At 43.7% G+C, this 23,689-nt stretch overlaps 1 protein-coding gene and 1 pseudogene across 2 annotated transcripts in view; both read left to right on the top strand.

Annotated features, from left to right (window-relative positions):
• Nucleotides 1–23,689, top strand: part of ALMS1 (ALMS1 centrosome and basal body associated protein) — a 123,539-nt gene that overhangs the window by 31,067 nt on the left and 68,783 nt on the right. The window contains exons 5-8 of one of the 2 annotated variants that reach the window (XM_075556944.1): nt 2,830–4,526; nt 4,748–4,866; nt 6,505–6,664; nt 16,539–22,862. In XM_075556944.1, the coding sequence (XP_075413059.1) occupies nt 2,830–4,526; nt 4,748–4,866; nt 6,505–6,664; nt 16,539–22,862 (8,300 nt within the window). The remainder of the gene's footprint in view (nt 1–2,829; nt 4,527–4,747; nt 4,867–6,504; nt 6,665–16,538; nt 22,863–23,689) is intronic. The other variant, XM_075556945.1, reaches the window with a different exon arrangement.
• LOC142455249 (glyceraldehyde-3-phosphate dehydrogenase-like) lies at nt 14,253–15,481 on the top strand (annotated as a pseudogene).

Genomic DNA, 23,689 nt, shown 5'->3' with positions numbered 1-23,689 from the left:
ATGCAGCAGTAACATGCCTAGAAATGACCTTGGTGACTCAGTTTTTAAAAAATAATTTAAATTTATATCCTTTAGAATCACCATAATGGGAGACAAGTCTGGAATTCTTGAAACCATGTTGGAATTGTTTGTTGACAGAAATTTCTATTTACAAACCCAGGAGTTGGGGGTGGGGTGGTGGTGGTAGGGGAACAGGAGGACAAAAAGAAAAGCAAAAACATCCGGAAAACTAGGTGTAAGTAAAAGAATAATTCCGGACCCCTGTGCTGTGGATTACATTTAAATCATTTGTGTGAAGTGTTCTGTACACATTAGATACTCAAGCACTTACAGTTACTGTTACATTGGGGAGTAGATAACTCCTTGAGTAGTTTTCATTAATAATAAAAGAAATAACGCACATTAAATGATTATTAACATATGGCAGGTAATAAACGAAGCATTTTATGTAATAAAGTTTGAAAGGCCTATTTTGAATGTCTCTTCTAAAGAGTCCTTTATTTGGCAATACGAGAATATCATTCTGTGCTCTATTATTTAGGATAAGTCTGAGAAATTATAGAGACCCTGGGTGACCATTCCCCTTCTGGTTATCCCCCCAACAAACAAACAAACGAAAAGAAAGTTCAATCATTAGCTACCTTAAAGGAACTTAAAATTCGAAGAACTTTGTGTTTCTGTTTCTTTTTTTTAAATCATTTTATTAGGGGTACATTCAACTCTTATCACAATCCAAACATATGTCAATTGTATAAAGCACATTTGTACATTCATTCTTCTCAAAACATTATTCTCAAAACATTTGTTCTCCACTTAAGCCCCTGGCATCAGCTCATTTCCCCCCTCCCTCCCTTTGCCCCCTCCCTCATGAACCCTTAATAATTTATAAATTATTATTACTTTGCTATATCTTACACTGTCCGACGTCTCTCTTCACCCACTTTTCTGTTGTCCATCCCCCAAGGAGGAGGTTATGTGTAGATCCTTGTAATCGGTTCCCCCTTTCCAGCCCACCCTCCCTTTACCCTCCTGGTATCACCACTCCCCACTGGTCCTGAAAGGATTATCTGCCCTGGATTCCTTGTGTTTCCAGTTCTTAGCTATTCTTCATAAGGGGATGTCCAATTGCCTACAAATTGTCTTTGGGTCTCCACTCCACACCTCCCTCATTCACAATGATGTGATTTTTTTTTTTGTTTTGTTTTGATGATGCCTGATACCTCATCCCTTCGTCACCTCGTATCACACAGGCTGGTATGCGCCTTCCATGTGAGCTTTGTTGCTTCTGAGCTAGGCGGTCCCTTGTTTACCTTCAAGCCTTTAAGACCCCAGGCGCTATATCTTTTGATAGCCGGGCACCATCAGCTTTCGTCACCACATTTGCTTATGCACCCGTGATTGTGGGGAAGGTGAGCATCATGGAATGCCAGTTTAATAGAACAAAGTATACTTGCATTGAGGCAGTACTTGAGTGGAGGCCCAATGTCCATCTGCTACCTTAATGCTAAACCTATACATATGTGCACATAGATCTATTTCTACATCCTCACATATAAATATATATGTACATGCCTTTATTTAGACCTCTATATATGCCCTTTGCCTCCTAGCTCTTTCCTCTCTTTCCTCTTACTTACCTCTTGTCCCACTATCATGTTCAGCCTTCATTTGGGTTTCAATAATTCCTCTTGGTTACAATACCCTTGATCATGCCCTACCAGGCCCCCTACACCCTCCTCACCACCAATTTGGATCACTTGCTGTTCCCTTGTCCCTGGGTTTGTTAACACCACTACCTTTCCCCCATGCTACCATGTCCCCCTGGAACTGTTGGTCCCGTTGTGTTCTCTTCCAGATTGTTCATCTAGCCTATCTTATTTAGACAGACCTGCAGAGATAATAACATGTACAAAACAAGACAGAGCAAAAGAAAGCAAAACAAAACAACAACACCAACAAGACAATGACAAAAAAACACAAGAAAGGAAAGCTTGTAGTTAGTCAAGGACTTTTTCTTGGCTTTAGGAATGTTTTCTGGTTGAGTCTGATGGGGTACCAAGTCCCGGCCTCAAAGTTTATTTTTGCTATTCCCTGGGAACTTTGGTGTTCTGTTCCTCTTGCTGTTCTGTTGCACATCGTTAGTGTTTTGCCTCGGTGTAGTGAGATCAGATCGGGTGCAGTTCCCACACTATGTCTCCAGTCTTGTTCCCTGTGGGGCTTTGGGTCAGTGAGGGCTGTTGTGTTTCATAGTGGGGCTGTGATCTTCTTTGTGAGTTGGCTGCTCTGAGCGGGAATCTTGTCGTCAGGCCTGGTGGGCCAGGATACGCACCACTCTCTTCCTCCCCCTTCATTTGTTCCCTTGTGCTCTGATCAGACATGTCCCTCTCCCTGAGCTGCAGATCAGTGCTGTCCTCTGAAATAAATTCTTCTGGGGGGAGGGGCAGGTGTCCACATAGTTGAGGTTCGGACTGGCCCCTCAGACCTCTCCACTGTCCCTACTTCATGCCAGTATGTTGCATTCACATCTTGGAGCACTGGGTTGAAGTCTGGTCCCTCTTTCCCTGTGGAGATATAAACAATACCCTCCCCTTGGGTGGGTTAATGGCCTGTGCCCTGGTACTCATTTCTTTTTTTTTTTTTTCCTTTCCCCCCCATCCTTTTTGGTTAGCTACCATATATATCCCTGGTTTTGGTAGAACTTTGTTTTTCAACACACTTCAAATAATCTTGATTTTACTGACATAGTATGTTTTGTATCTTTTATCAGAATGTTTTAAAATGAAATTCTCCTAATGTCTTATTTACTTAATCCTAATTATATCTTTTCAGGGGAGTTCCTGATAGCTCTGGAGACACTGAATGGTTTTCGCGACCTTCGGAAGTTAATGAGGCTTTGTTACAGGCAACCTCAGAAGTAGCTTCAGATCGAGTTAGCAGTTGCTTCAGTTTATCTCAGTACCCGCTTACTGGGGAGTCTCAGCACTCTTTTTTACTTCCTGAAGAAGAGCTTCATGCAGAGGCCATTTCATCGGACGTAGCTGGTGAACGGAAAACCCTGAAAGATTCTGATAGTTACGACGCTCCTTGTTCATACATGTCATTGAAGACACAAGATGTTGCACAGCAGTCAGGAACCAAGGCAGCTGGGAGAGATCTGATTTCCTCTCCAAGTTTATCTGATCTGAGCGATGAGAGCACAACTCTCAGAGGAAGCGGTAGTTGTGGTGCTTGTTCATATATGCAGTGTTGGGAAGAGGATGCTTCGCAGCCGGCCGAAGCATGCTTACACAGGAAGGACCATGATTCCTTTTCGGATTTATCTGACACAGTGGATGAAAACGAAACTGCCAAGGGGAATGCCATGTCTGGTGGTCCTCATTCGAGTAGAGGCTGGTGGACCCAGGGCGCCTCACCCCAGCCCAAACCAAGTCCAGTCAGTACAGAGCCAGCGTCCTTTCCACGTGACGTTACTTTCCATTTTAACAATCAGACGCCGAGTTCCCTCTTGCATTTGTGGGAAAGAAGCGGAGAGGTTCCCTTGAGATCTGATAACCATTATTTTGAGAGTGCTTACTCAAAGATTCCGACTAAACAGGAGGTGAAACAGAAAACGGGTTCTTTGGAGAGTGATGAAAGAAGTGTAGGGCTGGGGGAAGGACGAGTCGTGAGCGAGGGCCAAACACCTGCAGCAGTACATGTGCGACTCTTAGAAATACAGCAGGCTGGGCGTCTCATACATCCTGGTGATGTTTTCCGAGTTTCCGAAGCATACATCCTCTCCAAGAGTCATGGGGCCTCCAAGATGGAGGTGCCTGGGGGCCCTCTGCAGACTGTTGCACCCAACCTGGCTGAGGCACGAGAGCAACTGTGTTTCCAAAAGGACAGTAACCAGAAGGAAACGTCCGCGTCTGGTGGGAAAGGCCTCGCTGCGGCGGAGAGTGTAGCCTTTGAGGCAGTTATTGCCTCTATTGAGTCTTCCAAGTCCGGGAGTGCAGTGGACGAGACCCACACTGACAACACAAAGTCCATGACAAATGACAGTCCAGAAAGGGCAGCAGAAATCTCAGCTTTTTCTCTAACAAGTTATAATGATGAAAAATCTTTACTTGGCCAGCTTAGTCGTCCGCTCTATCAGTCCACCCCTGGGGTGTTTGAACCAACAGCCCCCAAGCCATTGTTGCCTAAAGAGGCCGATGATCGTCCCTTGTACTGGCATCCTGATTTGAAACCACAACCTAATACTTTTCAGGAACTGCTCACTGCAGAGCCCACACCATCGCCCTTAAGTGAGACCTCTCACAGGCAGTCTGCTGGTCCTGACAGAACACAGCCACTTTTAATTCAGGGTGACATCAGCAACGAACCATTTCTTCCCCTTGGGAAGATAAAGTCTGTGTCCGCTTTTGACCTTGCCGAGAAGATAGACTCTTCAGAGATTCATCCAGTGAAAGTGTCCTCTTCAGAGACTTTGCTTTTACAGGGATTAAAGCCCTTATCCCCTGAAGAAGTTGCAGCTTCACCATTGGGTAAGGTGGTTAGGTCCAATCTAGTAACTACTGGGCAAGCTTGGGTGGCGGGTGATGAAAAGTCACCAGGTGCTTACTATTAGTCAGTGATATATCCCTGTTAGAGTCTGCCAAGAGAAACTGCTGCGAGCTGATCGAGGCAGAGGTGAAATTCCTCAGCCTGTGGAACCAAGTTCAGTTACTAAACAATAGAATTTTGCAAAATGATTTCTGTTTTGTAGAGCACCCACAGGGGAAGGCCACGTCTGACATCATGACTCTGGATGATGATACTGACTACCGTATCCTAGAGGAACGTGCAATTGTGGGCAAGGAAAAAGCTACTGAACTACTCAGAGAGGTGAGACATGCTGGAAACAATGGAAGGGTCTCTCCAGTACTGTTTCAGGAAGTGATATTGTTGCTTGCTTTTATTATTTTACTTTTTCTGGATTCCCAGACATGGGCCTAAGGAGACGTGGCCAGTGAGTGCGTTGAGCTAGCAGCTTTGGGAAAGCTGGGAACTCTGGCTCCCTGTGCTCCCAGCCTACCTTGCAGCCACCCTATGAGGAAGGTGCCCATTTTGGAGAGTCTGTAAATTTCTCTATTTGACTTTTTATGAGGTAGGGAAAAAGAAAGGTTTCATTTAAAATTGGAGGTGAATGTAAAAGAACCGTATATATATGCTCTACTATCAACTCATAGTTTGTTAAGTACTGTCCGGAAACATGCCCCCTTCATTTGTTTGTAGTTGGTGTAAATATGTTTGTGATTCATAGACCATAAGCCCCCTCAGTGAGTTCTGTAATCTCTTGGAAAAGGACATCCCCTAGGAGCACATAGCCTCCTCTTTCCCCCAAGAGCAACTGCTGGATTTGGACTGCCTACTTTAAGGTTAGCAGCTGAGTCCTTAACCCATTGTACTCTCCAGGGTCCATATGTAAGAGGGGGCTTGAAAATAGTTTGTTAAAACATTCCATTGCCTTTTCATTTTATTTTTCCATGAACGTTTGAACCCCTTGATATATTCATATGCATATATGTGTATGTGTGTGTGCATACGTGGCTGTGTATTAACAGGGTTCGTAGTATATATTTACACATGAGAGACCAAAATATTCATAGGAAAATTAAATGAAAAAAATAAAGGTATTTGTTCATGAGATATTTGAATATAAATACACACCCTCAAATTCTTCTGAAAATTAACGAGTTTTTGTGTGTGAGAGAGAGAGTATATGGTGAATTTCGTGCAAAGTGGGGCAGATGTATGTTTTTCTAGCAAGAATCTGTGCGATCTAGTAACACTTCGGAACTTTCTTTTTAGCAGTTCACTGACTTCACTATCAATGTTTCCCTGTCTGTGTTTTGAAAGTGCCCTGGTGGCATGGGGTGAAGTCCTCTGTTGCTAACTGGAAGGTTGGCGGTGTGAACTCTAGCTGCTCTGGGGCGTCGTGCTCCCGTGCAGGTGGCAGTCTAGGAAACCCCACGAGGCAGTTGTTGCTGTGAGTCACCAGCTCCTCTGGCACACAACACCACCATCACCACCGTTGTTTCAAGAGCTTGAGGGCTGCTGTGTGCGTTGGTAACCGATCACACCATGATATTTCCCTTGTAAGCATTTATCAAAAAGGTCCTACCTTCCCCCATTACCCTTCTCCTTCACAACACACTCCTTTCTCAAAAAACAAAGTCCTTGACAGAAATGAGACCATAATTCATTAGTCATATTTTAATAACATTAGTATGATTACAGTAGTAATCACATTATTATAAGGAGTACATTTTTGAGGACTAGAACACATTTTAGGCCTTCTGCCTGGCCAACCTTCTAGAAACTCTGGGTAATTTGTAAAGTCTTTGAGTTGACTGACCAACTGCTACATTGCAGGGTTGAAATTACAATGTTTTTCTGAAAAAGTATAGGTCTCCTTTGAAGCTATTGGAGTTTGAAATTAATATCTTGTTTTGCTTTCTTCATTTCCCCCCCTTTTCATAGGTAGACCACTCTAATCTGAGTGCTGATCGGTCTTTTTCATCTACATTGTCTTCGATTGGTTCTCATGAGACACCCAGAGAGTCAGAATATCACTCGCCAGATCTCAGAATGTTGCGAGTATCCCCGGAGAGTGCGTCAAAGACTCTCAGACTGTCAGCAGGTACGTAGGAAAAGGTGGTGATACGTGTCCAGGTGGTTAAACATACTTTTCTATAAATACAGTGTCAACCTATATAAATCTGCAGGGGTTTTTGTTTTGTTTTGTTTTTGTTTTTAACTAAAACAAATGGAAAGGATGGATTTTACAATATTACTCTTTAGTTGAGGGATTTATTGAATGGATGTGAGTGAGACCTAGTATTGGAATTTAATAAGAGATGAGTTGCATTGATTAGCCTGCATAGTTGTTGGTCTGGGAGATTTTAGAAGGAACAGAGATTTATTTATGAAGCTGAATAGATAGAGTTAACTTGAGAGCTAGAATAATGTGTATTAAGAGCTAGTAGATTTGATTTTTTCATGATCACTTTGAAGGACATAGCTGTGGATTGGATAGCAGATGTTGAGTAAAGATCACTGGCGGAAGTTGGCTGAGATTTTTGAGGCTATATTGTTCAGTTAATTAACTATGTTTAAATCTTTTCTGATTGATGTAGCTGGAAGATTTAGGATTTAGAGAAAGCTTTGAGTTAGACCTTGAAGTCTTAAAAAAAAAAAAAAACCCAAAAATGAATAGGAGTAACTGAGTTGCCAAGAGAAAGTGATGGGAGGAGGGTGGATTAGAAGCTGTCTGAGCTGAACCTCAAAAAGGAAGTGTTGTTTGTCTCAGGAAGATAGAAAATCATGGTAAGGGAAGTGTTGTAAGAAGGTAGGAATATGCAGAAAGACACAGGCAGTAGTAGGCCTCACTGGGAAAAAGCAAGTTGTTGCAAGTGCAGAAAGTTAGCACTTTCTTTGAAAATTTTGAGACAGGTTACTTACTGAATAGCAGATTGGTTCCAAAAAGCACAGAGGAAAAATGAGGGTAGGTGGGGATGGTGGGAGAGAGATAGGGGAACAACCAAAGGGCCAGGTGACTGAGGATATTAGCTTTTTGTGTAGACCATGGGTGTCAGGGATGAGCAGGGTTGAAGTGACTGCCTACAAATTGCCAAATTTTATCGGGAATAATTGTGGTGCCACAATGGTGCCAGTTGATGTTGAATCAGACGCAGGAGCTAGTTGACTGGCAGCCATAGCATTTGATGTGGGTACCATGTCTGACAATGCCTTTCTGTTAGCTCTTTCATGACTTAACAGCTACCCAATCCCCACCCAAGTTGATGCCCCGATATTTACAGTTGCACAGATGATAGGATCGTGATTTGTTTATATATTTTTTCCTTTGTCAAGTAACATTATATGCTTGGATTTTAAGTTTTGTTTTATTTTGACAGTTCTCACAAACATAAAAATTCTAGGTATCTGGGACATACAAACAGATTTCCCATGGTTCTTACCTTCAGGGGAAATGATGTTTAAATCATGTGTACCACATGCATAGAATTGAATCATTATGAAGGGGCTTCAAGAAGTCCATGGGCAAAATAGCATTATCTTTCTATTCCAATTGTCCACGAACTTTCTGAAGCCTCCTTGAATGGGTGTGTTTTTGTTTTTCTAATTGACCTCTTTCACGTAGCATAATGCTTTCAAGGTTTGTTCATCCAAGAGCATGTACTCGTTTCTTTGTATCGCCCAATAAAAATGAGTGTTCCACCACATTTTGTTTCTTTACTTATCAATGCCGATAGACATTTGGGTTGTTTCCACTTTTTGAGTGCTTTGAATAATGCTGTTAGGAACTTTGTGTATAATTTTTGTGGAGCTTTGTATTATTTACTCTGGGGTGTATACCGAAGAGTGGAATTGGTGGATCGTTGGATAACTCTGTTGAACAGTGTGAGGAGTGTTAACTGCTTTCCAGCGTATATGTGTTACTTTACTTTCTTCCAACCAGACAGTTTGTGAGTTCCAGTTTATCAGCCTCATCACCAAAGCTTGTTATTTTGTCTTTTGTACAATAATCTTTCTAATGGGCCTAACGTGATAGCTTACTGTGATTGTTCCTTGCATTTCCCTAGTGGATAATGATGTTAAAGTATCTTTATATGTGCTTATTAGTCACTTGTTTGGAGAACAATTTGGAGAAATCTTTGGGAGAAAGACCCCGTACCCATTTTTAAAAACAGACTTTATTTTGTAGAGCAGGTTTAGACTTACAGGGATATTGCACAGAACTGTGGGTTTGGAGAAGTGGAATCCACCATTACGGATTCATGCTGAAACATTTCATTGCCTTAAAAATGTCTACCCATCTCATCCCTACCCTTCTCCGGAACTCCTGGAAACTGTAATTTTGCTCTTCCAGAATGTCCTATAGATGGAAGCATCTCATGGTATAGTTTTCTTAGGCTGTTTTCTTTCACTTAGTAATGTGAATTTAGATTCCTTCTGAGGTCTTTTCAAAGCTTGATAACCTTCTAAATTTTTATGGTACTCCATTGTATGGGTATACTGCAGTTTATTCACTAATTGAAGGACATCTTGGTTGCTTTCAAACTTTGGCAATTATGAGTGAATCTGCTGTGAATATTCCTAACAGACTATGAGTACCATTGTGAAGAATGAGAATTCCAGAACACTTGATTGTGCTCGTGTGGAACTGTACAGAGACCACGAGGCAGTTGCTTGAACAGAACGAGATACTGTGCTCCTTGAGTGAGGAGAGGTGTGCCCCACAGTCAGGTCTTTTTACCTTACTCATTCCACCTCCTAGCACGTCCTCCAAGAAGCTGCACTGTATGCTGAATGCAGCATCACGTTGAGGGAAGGCAAAGGCTCAGTAGCAGCTTGTGACATGCACATGACACAACCTGCTTGCTGAACGTGAGGAGGACTCGAAGCATTTACTGATGAAGATCAAAGACGGTCGCCTTCAGTCTGGAGTCCACCTCAATGTAAAGAAAAGAAAAGTCCTCACAACTAGACCAGTAAAAAGCATCCTGAGGGACAGAGAAAAGGTGAAAGCTGTCAATTTTACTCTCCTGGAAGCAGCCAGACAATGTATTGGGCCAATCTGCCGCCCCAGACTTCGCCAATGTCTTAAAGAGTAAAGATGTAACTCGAGGACTAAGGTACACCTGAGAAGCAAGCCCTGGCCTGCTCACTGGCCTCATAGGCCTGTGGAAACTGGACACCGCGGAAGGAAGACTGCAGGAGGATTGGTTGCGATTAAATGATGGTGCCGGTGAAGAGTGTTGAATAGACCCCGGACTCCCAGAAGAAAGAATAAATCTGTCTTGGACTATAAGTGTGGATGGTTAGGTTTCATCGCAAGAATTTTGAAAATGGTAGCAGGAAGGACCAGACTCTGGAGAAGGCTATTAATTATGCTTATAAAGCATAAAAGAAGGCGGCTTTCAGTGAAATGGATCAACACAGTAGCTGCCAAAATGAGCTCAAATGGAGGCGGGACAGTGGGACTGTCATGGGCCTGGGTGGTGCTTCATTCTGTTGCACATAGGTCAGTCTGAGAAGAAACGGACTCCACAGCATGTCACAACCACACGTGTATCAGTGGTTTTACTATTTAGTTTTAAAAGTAGTTCAGTGTATCCTTCCCACTTTGTGAGTACAAAGGTTTTAATAATTGCTTCATCTACGTAGAGCAGCACCCTATCACATGGTGTTGGCAGTTTTTGCTTTCACCATCCAAAGGCATCTAAGAAAATCGTGAGGAGAGTGATAGTCTGTTCTTTCCTTCCTGATCTGCCGAGCCTTTTGCTATCATCATTTCCTTTTTGTTTGGAGCTCTCTCCTCAACTCTCTTTTGATGCTGGGTCTGCTAGCCACAGTTCTCTTGGTGTTCTAGAATTGACCGTGTCGTTATTTGCCCTTTCCTTGCGATGGCTCCTGTTGCTGCGCTGGCTATCAGACCCAGGACTGGCAGATCTTTTCACTTCTTGCAAATTGTCGTGCCACCTCCTTCTGGCTTCCATGCTTTCAGCTGAGAAATGAACTGGTTCAAGTTGATAAGTGCAGTATCGATGATGCATCACTTGTTGATACATCTTTTCACAATGTTCATTGCCTTGAGATTTCTGAAATCTCATCATTTGTAATTAAATATGATAATCTTTATATTTACCTTGAGGTTCACTCAGCTTGTTGAAGCTGCTGAAGGTTTATGTCTTTTGCTAAACTTGTGAAATTTTCATAAACGGTTTCAGTATTTCTTTAACTTCTTCTCTCTCCCCCCTTTTGTTTTTACTCTTTCTTTCCTTTCTGGTTTACACCCTGATGATAGGAATTGTTAGACCTTTTGTGATAGTCCAACAAGTTTTTGTGGCTCTGTTCATTTTCTTTGTTTTTTGTTCAGGTTTTAAAAATTATTGAACTCTTTTTTTCAAATCCATGGGTTCTTGCTTTTTATCTCCACTCTACTATTGAGCCATTTTTAATATTTCATTCTGTTTTTCCAATCTATCATTGCTATTTTATTCATCCTGATAATTTCTGTTTCTTTGCTGAAATGCTCTGTTTCGTATGTTTCAAGATAACTTTTGTCTCTTCAGGTATATTTATATTGACTGCTTTAAAATCCTTGATTCTAACATCTGAGGCTTCTTGGTCTCGGTGCCATTTGATTATCTTTTCTCTTTTAAACTGAGACTCTCTTGGCTCTTGGTATCACAGATGACTTTTGCTTGTATCCTGGACATTTTGGATACAAAATGTTAAGCAATTTTGGATCCTATTTAATCAGACTTCTATTTTATCAATCTCTTAAATTTGCCTGTGGGCTGCATATAGATCCTAGTCTACTTCTGTGAACTGTGATTCCAAATAGTCTGTAGAGGCCTGTATTCTGGCTGCTTTTTCCACTTGTGCTTATGATTGCAGGTGTTGAGAATGGGGTGGAATACTCGTCCCAGGCCTGCTGCTGCTGGGTAGGAGGAGGTGAGGGATGTCCTCAGGGTGAGGAAAGCTTCCAGGTACCACTGGGCCATCCACTCGGTTCTTGCTGGTGCTGCCCACAAGGGCAGATAGCACTTCCTTAGGCTCCCTGGTGGAGGTTTCTGGATTTGCAAGAATTTTTCCTGGGCCACCAAGTGCTAGTGAGTTTCCTGATGAATTGATGCCAGAATTATCTAATTGACTTCATTATCTATTGGTATTCCTGCCATCGGTTGTCTTTAAAACCTAGTCTGTGGTTTGGCTTAACTACCTAGGTTGTTGTTTGTTGGGTATCTCTCCTGTGATCGAGATGCAGGTGACGAAGGCAGAGAGGGGACCTAGCGTGACCTGGGATATGTGAGGACAGAGCGTCGGGAGGGCGCTCCTGAAAGGAGGGCCCTGGAAGCAGAATCTGAAGTTTCAGCTTCCCCTGTGAGTAAGGGGTACAGCATTTGTATCGAGTACTTATAACCAGACCTCACTGTCTCTTTCCACAACCTCTGAGAGGGTATGATGAGGAGGTGGTTTCATCAGGAAACGCTAGTGTGGGATTTGAATCTGTGCTTGCGTGTTCTTCCACAGCATCATTTGTGGCTTAACTTTTGAAACCACTGCCCACTTAGGGAGTCCAAAAGCATGTACAGCCCACTATGAAATGGGTTTGCCAGTAGCCCGAAAACAATGAAAAATGAAAGGATGACGATAGATTGTAATGAGATTATATGTGTGATTTAATACTACATACCAGTACTCTAACCTTTTAAAGTGCAGCAATTTTAACTTGATATTGTGTTTCTGGTTATTTGAATGGCATACAGTTTTTAGCAGGAGAACATTAATGAAATAATCACTATACAGGCATTATGGGAAATTGTTTTTAATCTTAGTCAATAAATTTAATAAGAACTCTTATTTGAATTGCTCTATATACTTGTACAGTCTAACTGTAAGAGAATTGGGGATTAAAAGAATGTTGATGGTAGCTTCTATCCACCAAAAATTAACCATAAAATCCACAATCTATGAATTATCTAGCTATTGTTAATTTAAAATTTTGGAACTTGCCAAAAATGTTAATTAGTAATTAGAAAGCAAGAGTAGCAACAGTGATAAGACCAATTTAAAATGAAGCCTCATACCTCATTTTTCTCTGAGAAATAGAAAAAAGAAAATACTGCTTGTTGTTACTGTTATCACTTAAATCAGGCCATAGCCTGTAAGAGGCCTTAGTTATACTTTGGGAAATAGAACATTGTTCTCTTTATTAAGCATGTGATTCCTTATGAGGAAGCATTCTTCAGCAAATCTCAACCAGATTATTCATCTTAATTCCCTCTCTAAATGGTACACAGCTCCCAGCAGCATGCAACTTTTCAGCCCTGTCCCCAGCTCAGAGATTCTATAGATTTGTATAAATACTGAAGCTCAAATGCTGACAATAATGATTCTTTTCTCCTGGAAAATTGAGTAAGTACTCTAAAGCCACGCCACGCCCCATCCCCACCATCTAGCAATCCCTTAGTTGCAAAGAAACGGTCTTAATTAATTGATTTGTGATAAGTATTGCCAACATCTTGAAGTACAGCTCTTTAAATGTAGCAGAGAACTGTCAAACGGTTCTTTTACCACCACCAGTCTCCTCTCGCCTTTGCAGGTGCAGAACTAGTGGTCCTGGCTTCCTTTCCTTCTCTGGCATCTAAGTGTGGTCTTGCTCCTTTCCTTAAACCTCGGGACCCTTCAGGGGCTTGACTCTGTCTTCCCTTGTCCACAGGTGCTTGGTAATGGGCAAGGACATTCAAAAAATTCCAGAAATTTGGAAGTCTTGAAAACAAGGGTTTGGTTTGTCAACTTCTTGAGCCTGTTTTGTTTTCTTACCAAAAAATGATATAGTTCTTCTTAAATTATATGGTAGATAACATTTGTTGTTGTTCCTCTTTAGCTTTCTTGAAAGAGTAAATTCTAAAACCCATAATCTTTACTTTAAAATTCATTCCTCCACTCATTTCATTCTGTATTCTACTTTTTTAAAAAGCTTATTAGTGACCAGAGAAAGGCAGTCAGAAAGGAAAGGTTTCAGAATTTGGAGTTAAAACTAAAGAGATGAAGTACCAATTTTGTTACTCCGTGTATAATTCTGGGAAAAGTACATATTCTTGCTTTTCAAAATGTGGTCTGAGGATCATTTGCATTAGACATCCCTGGGGAGTTAGTAGAACTATGGAATTTCAAGTTCCAGAAATTTTAGACCTACTGAATTAGAATTTGCAAGTTAACAAGATTCCCACATTAAGGAGTGCTATGTAATATAACCAATTTTCAACCCCAATTTTCCTATATTGACGTATATAAGAAGGCTTTGAAAGTTTGTTGGGAAATGGGATGGAAGGATACCAGAATTTTTCTACAGACTTTTGGAAGCTCCCTTGTACTGCTCTCAGTTGTCATCCTTCTTAACACCAGCTTACAAGCTTACCTTTTACCAATATGTTGTTTTCTCCCTCTCCCTACTAGAATGGGAGTTTTGTGAGACTGGAATCGTGCTTGTTGATTGCGGTGGTTCCTACATGTAGAATAATGCCAGTTGAGTAGTGCATTCACATTCTCCCCATTCGCTTTGAATCTGTCTTAAGTCTCGTGTGAAAGAAATCGATCTGCAGTAGCAGTCTGATCAAAATTGTCAATACATCCCCATGCTGTATAGAATTATATTCGAGCTCTCTGCTCCTCCTCGTGCGACAGACAGTCGCCTCTCCCATTCCCGTGCATTCCCAGCCGCATCCCCGAGACACGATGGTGAAGGTCGGAGTGAACGGATTCGGCCGCATTGGGCGCCTGGTCACCAGGACTGCTTTCACTTCTGGCAAAGTGGAGATTGTTGCCATCAATTACCCCCTCATTGATCTGAACTACGTGGTCTACATGTTCCAGTATGATTCCACCCTCGGCAAGTTCAACGGCACTGTCAAGTCTGAGAATGAGAAGCTTATCGTCAATGGGAAGGCCATCTCCATCTTCCAGGAGCGAGATCCCACCAACATCAAGTGGGGCGAGGCCGGTGCCGAGTATGTCGTGGAGTCCACTGGTGTCTTCACCACCATGGAGAAGGCTCACCTGAAGGGCGGTGCCAAAAGGGTGATCATCTCTGCCCCTTCTGCCGATGCCCCCATGTTTGTGATGGGTGTGAACCACGAGAAGTACGACAACTCCCTCAAGATTGTCAGCAATGCCTCCTGCACCATCAACTGCTCAGCCCCCCTGGCCAAGGTCATCCATGACAATTTTGGCATCGTGGAAGGACTCATGACCACAGTCCACGCCATCACTGCCACCCAAAAGACTGTGGACGGCCCCTCTGGGAAACTCTGGCGCGATGGCCGTGGGGCTGCCCAGAACATCATCTCTGCATCTACTGGTCCTGCCAAGGCTGTGGGCAAGGTTATCCCGGAGCCGAATGGGAAACTGTCTGGCATGGCCTTCCGGGTCCCCACCCCTAATGTGTCTGTCGTGGATCTCACATGCCGTCTGGATAAAGCTGCCAAGTACAATGACATCAAGAAGGTGGTGAAGCAGGCGTCCGATGGTCCCCTAAAGGGCATCCTGTGGGCTACACTGAGGACCAGGTTGTCACCTGTGACTTCAACAGTGACCCCCACTCTTCTACCTTTGATGCTGGGGCTGGCATTGCCCTCAACGACCACTTTGTCAAACTCATTTCCTGGTATGACAATGAATTTGGCCACAGCAACAGTGGTGGACCTCATGGTCCACATGGCCTCCAAGGAGTGAGAGCCCCCTGGACCAGCAGCCCCAGCAACAGCACTAGAGGAAGAGAGGCTCTCATCTGCTGGGGAGACTTTGCCCCCAATTCAATCCCTTAACATACTGAGAATATAACATCCGAACCCCTGAAGGAAGTGGAGTGGCTTAGAGAGCCCGACCTTGTTATGCACAATAAAGTACACTCTACCTAAAAAAAAAAAAAATTAAATTTGAACTCTTAAGTGTAACCTTTAGAGTGTTTTAGAGTTTTACCTACTCAAACATACCACATATAAGTGTGTGTGTGTGTGTTGTATGTGATGTGGAGTGCATTTGTTAGGACACTCAGTTGTCCTTGGATCTCTTGCACTCCTGCATGACTGACTTGGTGTACCAAGACTGTAAGGACCGGATGGTTCTTTTACCCAGGTCATTTTTCAGGACTATTTGTGCAGCTGGAGAGAAGAGGTTACATCTTCTCTCAGACAAAGAGTGCACTCATACACTGCTACAAAAGTAATACCGTATATACTTAAGTATAAGCTGACCCGAATATCAGCGGAGGCACCTAATTTTACCACAAACACGGCATTGAAAATGTGCTGGAAAACGTGACTTATACACGAGTATATACAGTATATTTCCCGAGTGTAATGTCCCTTAGCTGGACCAAGTGCACTGCATGTGCAGCACTTAGCAGGGCCTTAATGCATCACCTCCATGAGAACAGCTTGTGGTGCCTACTGGTTGCTATGCCATGGATGATGGAGTCTTTTGTTTCACATTACAGAGTCTTAGATCTTGTGTCCTCCAGCATATATGGAACAACATTAGCCTGTAGTCGGGTAAAATACAGTCCTACACCTGACAGCATTTTCCCATGTTATTGAATGCTCTTTAAAAATCCATAAGATGTGCATAATATTCCCTCATTTGATACACTGTTATTTTTTACCATAATTCTACTTTTGGATATTTAAATTATTCCATCTAAGTTTGCCATTACAAATAGTTAATGTGTCTGTAAATATTTGTCTCCTTTAATGACTGACTTTAGGATTTATTTCTACAAGATAAAGGTCCAGGAGAAGGAATCCTTTCTGACTCTTTTTTGAGTAAAGTTTGAGGTGGTCCTTTAAAATTCAAACTATAGCATTAAAAACACACATATACATATGTATGTGTATGTGTTAGGAAAATCAGATGCCCTTGGATCTTGGTTGGTGTACCAAGACTGCAAGGACCTGACGGTCCTTCTCTTTTTCTTTTCTCTTCAGGAAGTGATTCTGAAGGAGGCATAGATGAACTCACTCAAGCCAATGTAAAAACAGACCTTACTATCATTTCTGGAGATTCAGACATTAGCTCTAATTCTTCCTTTCATACTGAGCTTCTGCTTCAGTTGTCTGTCAGGAGCCCTCAGCCCCTCAAGACAGTTGGTGAACATATTGATAGTTTAAACCAACAGACTTTGCCAGGTAGTCTTGTAAGTGAACCTGCATTGGCCAACCAGAAGACTAGGATACCAACAGCACATAGAGAAACACCTAGTATTCCGTATCAACAAGAGTTGCCGGATAATCACCTCACCGAAGAAACTCTGCAAGTTTTAGTTGCTGCCAGAGCAGCTAGCCAGAATGCTGATATAACCAGAATAACCTCTAGTTCCTACTCACATAGAGAGACGCTCAGTACAATCTACACACAGGCGCTGCCGGATAATGGTCTGTCTGAAGAAGCGCTCAGACACTTAGCTGCTCCTGGACCAGCTTCACAGAAGACTGGGGTACAACCAGTACCCTCTGCTTCCTACTCACAGAGAGAGAAGCCGGATACGCAATTCCATCAGGACTTGTCAGATAGTCATTTTCCTGAAGAGACTCTGAAAAGATCCATTCTGGGACCTGCTGACCAGAAAATGGTGATACCAGCAGGACTCTCTCATCACTACTCCCAGAGAGAGAAGCCTGGTACGCACTACCAACAGGTCTTAGCAGATAGTCATCTAACTGAAGAGGTTCTGAAAAGTCTTCCTGAACCATATGACCTTGACACTGGGGTGCCAGCAATGCCCTCTAGTACTTACTACTCGCCTAGAGAGAGACCGAGTATTTTTTATCAACAGTCGACGGTACCAGATAGTCATTTAACTAGAGAGACTCTCAAGGGTTCAGCTGTTGCTGAACAACCTAATAAGAACACTGGGTTACCGATAGTGCCTGCTAGTTATTACTCACAGAGAGAGGAGCCCAGTATTTCCTCTCAGCAAGGATTACCAGATAGACATCTAATTGAACAGGCTCTGAAAGGTTTAGTTGGTCCTGGACGACCTGACCAGAAGCCTGGGATCCCAACACCACAGCCTGGTTCCCACTCACAGCCTGGTGCAGGCTACCAACCAGTGTTACTAGATCATTATCAAACTGAGCAGATTCTGAGTTCACTTGTTCCAGGTATAGCAGCTGCACAGGAGCTTGAGATACCCACAGTATCCTCTGGTCCTTACACACACACAGAGAAGCCTGGTGGGTTCTACCCTCAGATATTGTCAGGTAGTCATTTAATTGAAGAGACTGGAAAAGGCTTGGCTGTTTCTGGACAACCTGACCAGAATTCTGGGGTACCAACATTGCCCTCCTCTTCCCACTCACAAAGAGAGAGCTTACCAAATCATTACACTGACCAGGCTCTCGGGAGTTCATCTGTTCCTGACGTACCAGCTGAACAGAAGACTGGGATACCAACAGAGTCTGCTAATTCCTACCTACTGAGAGAGAGACCAAGTATTTTATACCAAAAGTCATTACCAGATAATTCCCAGACTGAACAGCTTCTGAGAATTTTAGCTGCTTCTGATGTACCAGTTGACCGGAAAGCTGAGATAGCAGCACTGCCCACTAGTTCCTACCCACAGAGAGAGAGGCCTGGCTTTTTCTACCAACAGACACTGCCAGATAGCCATCCAGCTGAACAGGCTTTGCGAAGTTCACCTCTTCCTGCCATACTATCTGACCAGAATAAGGCTGGGGTCCCAACAGTGTCTGCCAATTCCTACCCACAGAGAGAGGGAACTAGTGTTTTCTACCCACAGACATTGCCAGGTCATTATCAAAGTGAACATGTTCTGAAAGGAACAACTATTCCCGAACACCCTGGCCAGATGTCTGGGGTACAAACAGTACCTTCTAGTTCACTTTCTTATAAAGAGAAGCCCCGTATTTTCTTCCAGCAAGTGTTGCCAGATAGCCATCCCACTGAACAGGCTTTACAAAGTTTACCTGTTCCTGATGTACCAGCTGACCAGAACAAGGCTGGGGTACCAACAGTGTCCACTAGTTCCTACCCACAGAGAGAGAGACCTGGTGTTTTCTACCAACAGACACTGACAGATCATCATCCAGCTGAACAGGCTTTTCAACGTTCACCTCTTTCTCATGTACCAGCTGACCAGAACAAGGCTGGGGTACCAACAGTGTCTGCCAGTTCCTACCCACAGAGAGAGGGGCCTGATGTTTTCTATTCACAGACACTGTCAGATCGTCATCCAGCTGAACAGGCTTTTCAACGTTCACCTCTTTCTCATGTACCAGCTGACCAGAACAAGGCTGGGGCACCAACAGTGTCTGCCAGTTCCTACCCACAGAGAGAGGGGCCTGATGTTTTCTATTCACAGACACTGTCAGATCGTCATCCAGCTGAACAGGCTTTTCAACGTTCACCTCTTTCTCATGTACCAGCTGACCAGAACAAGGCTGGGGCACCAACAGTGTCTGCCAGTTCCTACCCACAGAGAGGGGGGCCTGATGTTTTCTATTCACAGACACTGTCAGATCGTCATCCAGCTGAACAGGCTTTGAGAAGCTCACCTGTTTCTGACATGCCAACAGTGTCCTCTAGTTCCTACCCGCAGAGAGAGAGACCTGGCGTTTTCTACCAGCAGTTGTTACCAGATAGTCATCGAGCTGCAGAGGTTTCTCGAAGTTCTCCTGTTCCGGACATCCCAGCTGACCAGAAGAATGTGGGGATACCAACAGTGTCCGCAAGTTCGTACCCACAGAGAGAGAGGTCTGGTATTTTCTCTCAGCAGCTGGTACCAGAGAGTCATCTAACTGAAGAGGGTCTGAAGGATTTGGATGTTCCTGGACAACCTCATCAGAGGTCTGGGGTACCAACAGCACCCTCTAATATCCAGTCACAGAGAGAGAAGCCCAATATTTTCTACCAACAAGCCTTCTCAGATCGTTATCAAGCAGAAGAGATTCTGAGAATTTTATCTATTCCTGATGTGCTAGCTCAACAGAATAAGACCAGGATACCAACCGTGGCCACTAGTTCTTACCCACAGAGAGAGAGGCCTGGTGTTTCCTACCAACAGTTGTTACCAGATAGTCATCCAGCTGAACAGGCTTTGAGAAGCTCACCTCTTCTCGACATATCAACTAACCAGAAGATCGTGGGGATACCAACCGTGGCCACTAGTTCTTACCCACAGAGAGAGAGGCCTGGTGTTTCCCATCAGCAGACACTGTCAGATAGTCATCCAGCTGAACAGGCTTTGAGAAGCTCACCTCTTCCAGACATATCAACTATCCAGAAGAATGTGGGGATACCAACCGTGGCCACTAGTTCTTACCCACAGAGAGAGAGGCCTGGTGTTTCCCATCAGCAGACACTGTCAGATAGTCATCCAGCTGAACAGGCTTTGCGAAGTTCACCTCTTCCTGGTGTACCAGCTGACCAGAAACCTGGTGTACTAACTGTCACTACTAGTTCCTACCCACAGAGAGAGAGGCCTGGTGTTTTCCATCAGCAGCTATTACCAGAGAGTCATCTAACTGAAGAGGCTCTGAAAGGGTCCGGTATACCTGGACAACCTGACCAGAAGTCTGAGGCACCAATAGCACCCTCTAGTTCACACTCACAGAGAGAAAAACCCAACACTTTCTACCATCCAGTGTTACAAGATAGTTATCAAACTGAACAGACTCTGAATTCACCTATTCCAGGCATACCAACTGAACAGAAGCCTGGGATACCCACAGTGTCCGCTTATTCTTACCCACAGAGTGAGACGCCTGCTGTTTTCTATCAACAAGAGTTGTCCAGTAGTCATCTAACTGAAGAAGGTCCAGAAAGTTCACCTATTCCTGGACTAGCGGATCAGAGGACTGGGATATTAACACCCTCTAGTTCCTACTCACAGAGAGAGGAGCCTGGCATTTTCTATCAACAAGAGTTGTCCAGTAGTCATCTAATAGAAGAGGGTCCAGAAAGTTCACCTGTCCCTGGACCAGCTGATCAGAAGACTGGGCTATCCACAGAATTCTCGGGTTCTCACTCACATACGGAGAAGCCCAAGACTCCCCACCAACAGGAGTTTCCAGATCATCTTTTCACTGAAGAGCCGCTTAAAGTTTTAACTGTTTTGGGACCAACTGACCAGAAGACTGGAATACCAAGAGGACCTTCTGATCCCTACTCAGATACAGAGAAGGCCAGTGCTTTATACAAACAAGTGCTGCTAGAGAGTCATCTAACTGAAGAGACCCTGAAAGACTTACTTGTTCCAGGATCAGCTGACCAGAAGTCTAGGATACCAGTACATACAAGTTCCTATTTGCTTCAAGAGAAGCCTGCTCTCTTCTACCAGCAGGAGTTGCCGGACAGTGAGCCGAGTGAAGAGACTCTTACAGCTTCAGTTGTTCCTGGACCAGGTGAACCGAATCATAAGGTGCTCTCTAGCTTCTACCCACGGAAAGATACACCTGAGCCTTTCTCCCAGCAGCTACCTCCAAAGGATCATGTAAGTGAAGCGCCTCTGAAACCCGCAGGTGTTCCTGAACCAACCGACCAGAAGGCAGGGGTAGCACCCCTGATCTCTAGTTCTTACTCACCTAGAGAGAAGCCCAGTACTTTCTACCAACAGAATTTTCCAGAGAGTCCCCTAACTGAACAGGCTCAGAAGGTTTCAACTGTTTCCGGACCAGCTGATGAGAAAACTGGGTCACAGCGCGCTCCTGTTAATTCCTACTCACATACAGTGAAGTTCAAGATTTTACCTGTGGCTAGATCAGATGACCAGACGACTAAACCATCAACAGCTCCCACCAGTTCCAGTGCGCAAAGGGAGAAGCACAAGATTTCAACTGTGATTGGATCCGATGCCCAGAAGGCTCCAAGACTGACAGTTTTGTCCAGCTCCTATTCTCAAAGCAAAAAGCCCAGTACTCTTTCTCAACAGAAGTTGTCAGGTGGATCTCAGAATGAAGGTCATCTAAAGGTTTCAACTGTCCCTGAACCAACTGATGGGGGTCCCGGAATGCCAGGACCACTCGCTAGTTCCTATACACAGACAGAGAAATCTACTCATTTCTACCCACCAGAATTGTCAGGCAGATATCTGTCTGCTGATCCTGTGAAAGTTTCAGCTCTTTCTAGACAAGCTGACCAGAAGAGTGAGCCACCAACAGTGGCTTCTGGCTCTGTTTCTCACAGAGAAAAGCCTAATATTTTCTCTCCACAGGATGTGCCAGAAAGGCTTGTAACTGAAGATGCTCTGAAAGTCTCAAGTGCCCTTGGGCAAGTTGAACAGATTACTGTGTTGCCAGCAATTTCCTCGAGTACTTATTTACAAAGTGAAAAGCACAAACTTGGTCCAGATTGTGCCCAATGGTTAACAGATCGCTTTGAGTCCCCTGACTCCAGTGTTCGCCCAAAGACCATACCCATACATTCTCAGGCTGAAGGCAGAGTTACAATACATAAGCCCGAAGCTCCAAGTTTTGGAGACTTATGCCCCGAGGAACCCCGAGGAAGTGACAAAACCCTTAAAGAGATTCAGTCCCTTTTAATGGAGGCCGAAAATATAGTACTGAAACGATGCAATGCTCCCGCTCCCCTAATCCCTTTCAGGGATGTCAGCGATACTTCATGTATACAACCAAAGAAGGTGGTGTGCTTCAAAGAACCTTCCCCAGCGGATGTATGTAGTGGTGATTTGCCTCAGAATCGGCCCTTCTCACCCGTATCAAAGAAAAAGCCAAGCATCAGGTACACACAGAAGAATATTAGCACACAGACGAATGTGAAATGCCAGCAAGGCCATGAAAACTGGGAGTTTGTTCGTTCGACCCCAGTTAGAAGTACTGTGCACGGAGCAGAAGCCAATGCTAGACCAGCGACGGAGGAAACCCTGAAGCGGTATGAAACAGCCAGATGCGTAAGGAGGTCTGAACCGGAGGGGTGTAGTGGAGCCATTGGAAATACGGTTTTCATTCCTGTGATGACCGTCCTAAAAAGTGATTCTAGTAGCGACACAAGCGATGGACACGGTTCCTGCTCATGGGACAGTAATTTACCAGAATCTTTGGAGTCAATGTCGGATGTGCTTCTCAACTTCTTCCCAGATCGCTCCCCCAATGTCAGCATGGCAGACAGCCGAGAGGAGGAGGGGGGCTCAGAGAGTGATGAAGGCGGCAGCAGTAGTGTAGACTCCCTAGCTGCGCATGTGAGAAACCTTTTGCAGTGTGAATCCTCATTGAATCATGCTAAACAAATACTGAGAAATGCAGAGGAAGAGGAAAGTCGGGTACGCGCACGGGGTAAGAACGAATGCTTTCTGAAGTACTAACAGTTCAGAATATACTAATAGAAATTTCAAACTTATAAACAACTGGAATAACTTATAAATTACATGTTGAAAGCCCTAAATTTATTTTCATGTAGAATTGCCGAAGTGATTACGTGTCCCACTAGCAATCCAGAAAAAGCCCATTAACTGGGAATGTGGCTGGGGTGTTGTGTTAATATTGCTAGTTTGAGTTGAGAGCCTAGGGGAGGGAAGTAGATTCAAACTGCTGTGTTTCACTGGGCCTCTTACTACATAATGTTCTTATTTTGAGGCTAGACAAACCTACCAATTTGTGTCTTAAAATTACCTATATATTTTCTTTCCTCTTTTCTAATAAACTATTCAGATTTAGCCTTAGATCCAAATTCAGACTCACAGCTGTCAATTCCTACCCAGAATGACCCCATAGGACAGGATGGGATTGCTCCATAGGGTTTCCAAAGCTGCCAATCTCTACAGAAGCAGACTGCCTCACTTCTCTCCTTTGGAGCTGCTGATGGCTTTGAACAACTGGCCTTTCAGTTAGCTGAATCACTTCACCACCAGACGCTTTTGATTTCAGGGAGATATTGGGGGGGGGGGGATCAAGATGTGGCAAATGGAAGCTTGGATAAGAGGTTTAAAAGATAATATGCACTAACCCCACTAATCTCTAATAGTAGAATTTTAAATGTTAATAAAACAAAACAACACACAGCATGTGAAACATTGGGTGAAGGGAGGAGAGAAAAGGGGAGACAGTTTCTAACTGAGAATTGATCCAGTGCTACTTGGAAATCCTCCAGAGACATTAACTGT

Source organism: Tenrec ecaudatus, chromosome 8, assembly GCF_050624435.1.
Source record: "Tenrec ecaudatus isolate mTenEca1 chromosome 8, mTenEca1.hap1, whole genome shotgun sequence".
Lineage (NCBI taxonomy): Eukaryota > Metazoa > Chordata > Mammalia > Afrosoricida > Tenrecidae > Tenrec > Tenrec ecaudatus.
Note: the sequence above shows the minus strand (reverse complement) of the source record. Positions and strands in the feature narration are given on the sequence as shown.